The sequence below is a fragment of the Gavia stellata genome, chromosome 30 (genome assembly GCF_030936135.1).
Source record: "Gavia stellata isolate bGavSte3 chromosome 30, bGavSte3.hap2, whole genome shotgun sequence".
Lineage (NCBI taxonomy): Eukaryota > Metazoa > Chordata > Aves > Gaviiformes > Gaviidae > Gavia > Gavia stellata.
Window position 1 is genome coordinate 5,138,342 of NC_082623.1, and position 8,357 is coordinate 5,146,698.

The 8,357-nt window shown below is 54.4% G+C and overlaps 1 protein-coding gene across 2 annotated transcripts; it reads right to left on the minus strand.

Moving 5' to 3' along the window:
- Positions 1 to 637: 637 nt before the first annotated feature.
- On the minus strand, positions 638 to 7,563 carry RAB29 (RAB29, member RAS oncogene family). 2 transcript variants are annotated; one of them, XM_059831118.1, is made up of 5 exons: positions 7,425 to 7,563; positions 4,979 to 5,050; positions 3,027 to 3,208; positions 1,760 to 1,881; positions 638 to 1,075 (listed from the first exon to the last, which is right to left on the minus strand). In XM_059831118.1, exons 1-5 carry the CDS (start codon positions 7,546 to 7,548, stop codon positions 958 to 960), a joined length of 618 nt encoding a protein of 205 aa, XP_059687101.1. In that variant the 5' UTR covers positions 7,549 to 7,563; the 3' UTR covers positions 638 to 957. The 2 variants fall into 2 exon arrangements, with proteins under 2 accessions (XP_059687101.1, XP_059687100.1); XM_059831117.1 differs by lacking the exon at positions 4,979 to 5,050 and having other exon boundaries at positions 7,425 to 7,548.
- Between the last annotated feature and the right edge of the window lie 794 nt (positions 7,564 to 8,357).

Here is an 8,357-nt window from a genome sequence, read left to right on the forward strand (position 1 = left end):
TATTTGAGATGGCAGGATACAGGGTGTTCTAAAAGTGAAAAGGCCTGTTGTTGTGTCATACAAAGGAGTTTACAACCTATTCCTCATTCAGCTCTCGGTGCCCTAATAAAGCGGCAGCAGAACAGGATACATCGGATTGTGCTGGGTGAGTGAGAAGGAAGGAACAGAAGGCAACTGGGCAATTCTTGATAAAAATCGGAAGTCTCTGCTGCGAAGCCCCACAGTCAGTATACCTGTAAGTAAGGACTGTGCTGCACCATTTCGCAAATTCACACCGATAATTTTACAGGTCTGGCTACGGGGGACACCATGCTAATCCACATCTGGCTTCACATCTTAAGGACAGTTAGTGGCAATGATAAGGTGTGTTGGTCTCTCCAGGACACGGGAGCAGAGGTATGTAGTAAAGAGCATGAAGTAAAGAGTTTGCTGTAATCCCACACTGGGAATCCACAGGCACAGAGAGACCGCTTGAATTCTGCGTGCATCAAATGAAGGTTTCACTGTAGCTTTGGACTGCTGCCTCTCTGTGGTGGGTGTAGGCTGTGGGGAATAAAAGGTGCAACAATATTAAAAATATACCTTCGACATCCTTCGCCCTGTCTGAGACAGGCCATCACGTGTCAGAAGATGAAGTGCTCAACATTTAAAAAAAAAATAATCCAAGCCACGTGCTTGAACACAGACCGCGCTACATTACTGGCAGCAGAGCTTCCAGTTGCTGCTACATCAGAAGAAAGAGGAATCTTCTCACTCTTTTTTCCACTCCTCACTCCAAGTCATTGCAGCAATGCTCTACTGAGAACAAAAATGCAGTAAACAGAAGACAGTTCACGATCATGTAAAAAAAAAAAAACAAACCAAAAAAGAGTGACAGCCAGTTTAGGAAAAAATGATGATGATAATAATAAAAGGACATTGCTGTTAGACCCAAGGCATATGGTGCAGTCAGTGCACCTAACAGCAAGCCCAGCCTGGCGGGTTTGTCTCTTTTATGTTAATATAATCCCCACTCCCGGCAGCAGAGGAACTTCCATCACCGGTGGATGAGGACATCATCTTTTCAATCAGGACTCTAGAAGACAAACATAGGTGAGTTTGTTTTGGTTTTTTTAAAAAGCAGCATCGGGCCACACAGTTTTCCAGCAGTACAAAACGGAAATAGCAATTCACTCTGGAAGGACACAAACCTCCAGAACTTTAATGACTGAACAATCAGGTTAAGGAACCTCATAGCACTGACAACAGCATTACTGCTATTACCTGGCGGCATCAGAAGACTCTGCAGTGACGGGGTAACTAACAACGCCTACTGCAACCACCTCACCCCGGGTCCAGCTTAGGACTGGGACACAGCAACCGCCTTCCGAGGCACCAACTGCCTGACCTCAAGATCAGGTGCAAATACCCAGTCTAAGACCTTTCAGAAGAGGCCAAATTCTCCATCAAAGGATTGGTGCATCATAAAAGAATTTCCAGTATCTTTGCACAAGAAGTCCCATCCTCCTGATAGAGGCCAGCACAAGAAAAAACATCCCTAGTATCGTTCAAAGAATTTCTGTTTCCAAAAGCATGTCAGAGCTTAACCAAGGAGGGAAAAACTTCTGACCTTTCAGAAATCGGTTTCCCTTTGGGAGATTTACTTGTGTATTATTGCTGCTATTTGTTACTTACTGACAGCATCTCCCCTCACCTCAAAGATGGCCCTGTCTGAAAGAGGGAATTAACTTGCAGACGGATCACCAGTCATTGTGCCTACCTCATGGACTCGTTAATATTCTTGTTTTCCTTGACAGACGTCTCCACCCAACCAGAAAAGCCATTTTCTTTGCTGAACCGATCCACTTCGTCTCTTGTCACTGCCCATGGGGAAAGGTCGCACTGTAAAACAAGAATCAGTCATTTTAAGTCGAGCCTTTTAATTTTTAAGCTGGGAGGGGAATTCTCCCCCTCGGCCGTTTACTGCCTGTGTGCAGGCAGGCAGGCAGCAGGCAGGCTCAGCCCGTCACATCTCCCAGATCGCAAGCTGATAGAGAGTTCTTAGGGCAAGGTTCTTAATGGGATGTTGCAAGCAGCAATATATTTATCTCATCTGAGATACTGACACACCTCAGTCAAGCACGCATGGAACGGAGGTTCATCCAGCACAGGACAAGAAAGCATTGTCACTCATCCAAAATTAGCCCGGCCTCTCAGCAGCAAGGGAACGGCACCGGCGTGGTGCCACTGAGGCAGCCACGCTGATGCCAATGGAACGGACGGAGAGGCAGTGAGAAAACCTGTCCCGTAACAGCTTGTATTAGCGTGACTGCAGTCGTACAGTCACACGGATTTCCCCAACGCAGGCAAAAGTGTTACCTTAAAACAGCTATTGGGGAAAAGCATAATTCAAGAAGAAGTGGAGAAGAAAAGCCACTCTCCTGCCCACCCATCACGTTTTTGAGTCATCTCCAGTTTTAGGCTCCCTCAAACCAGGCAAGTCTCAAACTGAATCTGGAAGGGGCTGCTGAGCCAATGTTGGCACATGAAGAACATAAAGGTATTTTTAAATGAAAGAAAAATAAATCAGTAAAAGACAGCAACCAATCTACATGGTGAAACTTGACATTGCATCCAAATGAAAACTAGACATCCCTCTGGCAGCTCTGAACAGAAACTTTACCTGCAGCGTCATACACAACCTTCCCAGGCTACTGCAAGACCAAGAAAGCAAAAAAAAAGCTTTATAACCCAGGAGCTATAGGGCTCGAGCTCCGACAGTACAGCACAAGGCACTGCATCCTAGGACAGAGCCGTTAACATCTCCTTAGTGCCATCCGGGTATTAAGTCCTACCAGTGTCCTAGTCGAGGAGGAGAATCCTTGCTAGAGAAAGAAAATTCAAGAAGAGTTAAGGAAAGGATTAAAAAGACCACAGGCTATGGGACAACGCTGGGCAAGACTTAGTGCTAAAGGGGTCTCCTTCCACTTTGCACGCCCATGCACACAGTGCACACAGGAACACACAGAGCGTCTCGAGCTGCTCACTTTGTTAGCCAGCAGTAGGCAAGGCACGGGGTTCCCATCCGGCAGCATGAGCTTGCTGTCCAAATCCTGCTTCCACTTCTGGCTGTTGCTGAACGTGCTGATGTTGGTGACATCAAACATGATAACGCAGGCTGACGCCTCCCTGTAGTACAGCCGGGTCATGGATGTGAAGCGTTCCTGCCCTTCAGGATCAAAAGGAGAAAAAAAAATCCCCCCCCAGAGTTACCATTTTTAGATTTGTTCAGGCAAATAACATGTTTATCATGATGCATCATTTTCTCAGCTGACACGAACAATCTCCACTTAAATAATGAGGAAATACAGGCCCTGAGATGCGTCCTGCCTGGGGTACCTCAGCAACGCAGCGACAGAACTGGAGCAAACCGGGGAGTGCTTAATCCTGACCCAGACACTCAGATGTCCCAGAAATACTTGCATTACTCCCAGTGTAAGAATTTAAGTTCGGTGTCCCCGACCACAGGTTCACCTCGCCCCGAGCAGGGTGCCTGGCCACCTCCAGCCGTCCCCGCTCCGGCAGGACCGTGCCACCTGCGTGGACTCAAGCTGCTGCCTGCTGCGGGCACAGCGTTACCGACCAGCCTCTCCGGAGAGGAAAATTTGATACTAAACAGAACGCATCACAACTCACAGACGCTGTTATTACTGTTTACACCTTACGGGCTGCCTGTACTACCAAAACTGCATCCAGAACGTAACTCCGCCGTGCTGCTGCATGGTTTGGTTGTGCTTGTGTAGACGGGACACACCACAAAGGATTCACATCGCATCACACGGATCAGCGGCACGGTGAAAACCAGCATCTCTGACACCGGAGAGATTTCACTGGGGGCTCCCATGCAGCCCCGTAGCTGGTCAACAGGCTTTTCGCTCTGAAGCCGTCGAGAAGTGAGCACTTTGAGCCACCTCAAGCCATCTGAGCGTCTTTGCACACCTCTGAGGTGGAAGGCAACGCAGCGGGGACCATCGGTGCGCGCATCCCCTTCAGCTCGGGGCACAAGAAAGGCACCGTGACCAGCATGGCCCCTCTGCTTTCCAAATCTTAAACGCCTTTTCGGGGCTGAAATCGAAATCAGTTTCTTGCCGCAATACTCTTGCTGCAAACTTCTCCTTCCTGTTTTCTTTTTAAGGATTCCAGTTGTATGCATCCGAGCAGTGAAACCGGAGGAAACCACAACCCTGTTTTGTTTTCCTCACCCCTCTAGATCCAGAGGTGCCATTTTAGAGACGCTACTGCACCGGCCTGTCCTCGGTCTTCCGCTGCTTGGCAGATTCGGGAGTTTCTCTGCGCCTCCCCGGGGAGCGGCTGCCGCTCGCTCCACTGCATCACATGTAACGCTGTCCCCCGGAGCGTGCCCCACTCCCGACCCAGCCCCGCCACCTCGGGGGCACCCAACGGTCTCCTCTTGCTGTGGCCGCTCCTGAGGGATCCGCCGGCTCTGCTGGCATGGGTCACCGAGCAGCCAGATCACAATCCCGGTCCTGGCAGCCAGAGCAGTGCGAGGTCAGTGGAGCTGCTCCACGCAAGGGTCAGGCCTCTCTGGCTATCAGGCCAGAAATCAGGATTTTAACAGAAGACTCGGAGCTGAGAAGCTACGTATCCAGCTACAAATGAGCCTGCTTCCCCGTTCACTCTGCTCTGCCTTTGAAATTGAAAAGAAAGGCTCGATAGGATTTATCATCTGTGCTGCTGCGTTCTTTGCAGTCGGGCTTTTGATTAAATATTTAAATTACTACTGCGAACTAGAGACGGCACTGCAAACCAGAGCAGTTCTGCCCCTTGGATCCACAGGCTTTTAGGATTTCTTTTTGTAGCAGACTCCTATTGAAAGAAAGAAAAAGAAAGGGGGGAAAAAAAAAAAGAAAAAAAAAAGGCCAAGCCATTGAGCTTTAAATTCTGCTCCTAAGCAGCTTCGTGGTTCGTGTGAACGTACCTGCAATGTCCCAGAGCTGAAGCCGCACCGTCTCCGATTCCGACCACTGGACCACCTTCAGAGCAAAATCCACTAGAGAATCCCCAAAAAAAGAAAGGAAACCTAATTAGGGGCATTCTGCACCATGGGGCTTGTTCCTCCGCAGCCTCTCACCATTTCCCAGCACAGGCCGAGCCAGCAACCGCTCTCCCAGTTTGTGCTGGGCCATCACCCACACCAGCACAGACCAGACATGGAGCAGAAGGGTCTGCGAGTGCTGACCCCTCTCCCCCATTGCAGAAAGCTGCAAGATTAGTGTTAAATCCAGAGGGCTCCACACTCTGCAGAGAGCATGACCGCACGCACACAAAATGCCTTCAGATAAGGAGAAGTCAAGCGCGTTATCAACATCTCATCCCTCCCCGGGATGCTACGCCGGGCTTGTCCCTTCCTGAACTTCCCATTAGAGAGTTAAATCACGACGAATGGAGCAGCATTCCTCCCCGTCTTGCAAAGCCCAGCCGGGCAGGTCGGCTGTCGAAGCCCTCGCAAACAGCAGCAGAGACGCTGCTCTGCAATTCTTCGGGAAGGAGGACAGCAAGGTGGAATTCTTCCAGCAAACGCAGCGCGGGGTGGACCCCGCTCCCCCAAATCATGGGGCGGACCCCGTTCCCCCAAATCGCGGGGCTTTTCAGACTCCTGGACCACCAGGGCTCGTAACCGTCCCGCGCACAACTCCCCGTTTGCGGCAGGAGCTCAGACACTCCTTCCTGATCCCTGGAGTTGTAACACCGGCACTAGTGACACTAACCAAGCGCTAAGGAAGCAGAAATTAAAATGCTCAGGAGTAAGAATTCCTCCAGCACATAACCCTGAGTAACCACAGGCAAACAAAAGGATACTGGAAACCTCATTGCTTGGAGAGCTTTAAAGCTTCCCTCGCCCGACTCTAAATGCCAGTAAAACGCTGGATTCGCTCCTGTTGCCTGTCCTTGTTCTGCGCTGCCTAAACCGTTTGCCCGCTGGTACGTGGAGCTCCGTGCCTCCCTCACACCCGCTGCTTTCCACCGCCGCCACCTCAGCTGTGACCAGTGCAGAAGGGGAAACCCTGTGCTGTTCCCAGATTACGATGCATCAGGCTTTCACGGAGGGGGAAAACTGCCCAGCTACACTGCCAGCCGCGCTCCACGGGCCTGGAACTTACTGAAGCCAGGAACTCTTTTTGAAAAAGTTAAAAAAGAAAAAGAAAAACATCTGCAGGTCTCAGCGCTGGGAGTGCCAGCTCAGGCACAGCCCGAGCACTCCGCCCCAGTGGGATGTGGCTCTCCAGTGTTTTCCACATTCATCCCCTCTCGATTCATGAATAAGAAGATTTAAACAGCCGCGCTCGGCCCCCACTATTCTGGGTCCTCAGGGAGATTTACTGGGTAAAGCCTTGGCACCTCCCGCTCCTTGTAGGTTATTCATTTACACCGATGTTAAACAAAGAACAACCCATCCCGCTGAATCGTGTTCCCAGCCTCACAGAATCACAGAATCACTAAGGTTGGAAAAGACCTGTAAGGTCATCAGGTCCAACCACCACCCCAGCCCCACCATGCCCACTAAACCACATCCCGCAGTGCCACGTCCACACGTTGTGTGAACACAAGCGCTGTGTTACAAAGCTGTTCTTTCCCCCCTCGTCTTTCCAGAGCGCTGCCGGTACCTGACGCTGTTAAACCCATGTCAAAACCACACTGGGTTTGCCAGAAAGAGCTGAGGCTGCAGCTCAACTCTCCAGGTTAGAAGCCCTCGGGGCCGGTGTTCCCGGGTGCGGAGGGATGGGGCACCCCGAGCCAGCCGTGGGGAGGGCTGGCAGTCACCAGGAGTCACCGGGGCTGTCGGGGCAGGGGCTGTCGGGGCAGGGGCTGACGGGGCAGGGGATGTCGGGGCAGGGGCTGACGGGGCAGGGGATGTCGGGGCAGGGGCTGTCGGGGCAGGGGATGTCGGGGCAGGGGATGTCGGGGCAGGGGCTGTCGGGGCAGGGGATGACGGGGCAGGGGATGTCGGGGCAGGGGATGTCGGGGCAGGGGCTGTCGGGGCAGGGGATGTCGGGGCAGGGGCTGACGGGGCAGGGGATGTCGGGGCAGGGGATGTCGGGGCAGGGGCTGTCGGGGCAGGGGATGACGGGGCAGGGGCTGTCGGGGCAGGGGATGTCGGGGCAGGGGATGTCGGGGCAGGGGATGTCGGGGCCGCTGCGGGGGCTGCAGGTCTGCGGGGGGGAGAGGAGCGAGCCTCCCTCACAGCCTGCGGGCCAGGGCAGCCGGCTGGTACCAAAGGCGAGAGCTGTGCCGGCGCTTCAAGCTGCCCGAGGACCCCACCGCGCTCTCGAGGAGAAGAGAACCCGCCGGCCGGGCCGCCGCGGTCAGCGCTCCCTTCGCGAAGCGGCCGCCAGCGGGGGGGGGCCCCGCCGAGCCCCGCTCACCTCCCACCGTGGACTTGTAGTGCCGGTTGAAGCTGTCGTTGGCGTAGCGCTGCACCAGCGACGTCTTCCCCACCGTGGCGTCCCCCACCACCAGCACCTTGAACATGCGATCGCGCTGCCCCATCCCGGCCCCGGCCCCGGCCCCGGCCCCGCCGCGGTCATGTGAGGGTCAGGTGGAGGCAGCGGCGGAACCGCCGCCGGCCGCGGGGCTGCCGGGACCTGTAGTCCGCACTGCCGGGACCTGCCCCATGCACCCCCAGGCCCTGCCCTCTGCACCCCCGGACCCAGCGCCGTGCACCCCTGCACCCTGCCCCATGCACCCCTGCACCCTGCCCCCTGCACCCCCGCACCCTGCCCCATGCAACCCCGGACCCAGCCCCATGCACCCCCAGCCCTGCCCCATGCAACCCCGGACCCAGCCCCATGCACCCCCAGCCCTGCCCCATGCACCCCTGGACCCAGCCCCATGCACCCCCGCACACTGCTCCATGCACCCCCAGCCCTGCCTTCTGCATCCCCGGATCCAGCCCCATGCACCCCTGGACCCAGCCCCCTGCACCCCCGCACCCTGCTCCATGCACCCCCGCACCCTGCCCCATGCACCCCTGGACTCAGCCCCCTGCACCCCCACACCCTGCTCCATGCACCCCCACACCCTGCCCCATGCACCCCTGGACTCAGCCCCCTGCACCCCCACACCCTGCTCCATGCACCCCCAGGCCCTGCACCCCTGCACCCAGCCCCTCTGCAAGCAGAAGACAAATAAAAAGAATCCACACCATGCACACACACACACACACACACATATTTATTTTAAAACCAGTGCTATACCATCGTTGGGATTCCTTCATGGTCTTAATGCCGAAATGGTTCTTTGTCGTGAGTGTTCAGTAGCTCGTTTTGGCTCACTCACTCTTTCCCCCAGCCAGAAAA

Coding starts and splice junctions, on each gene's coding strand:
- RAB29 (XM_059831118.1), bottom strand. CDS start 7,548: ATGGGGCAGCGCGATCGCATGTTCAAGGTGCTGGTGGTGGGGGACGCC. Junction 3,209..4,978: donor TCAGCTCTGGGACATTGCAG/GTACGTTCACAC, acceptor TTGATCCTGAAG/GGCAGGAACGCTTCACATCC. Junction 1,882..3,026: donor GCCTACTGCTGGCTAACAAA/GTGAGCAGCTCG, acceptor CTTGTTTTACAG/TGCGACCTTTCCCCATGGGC.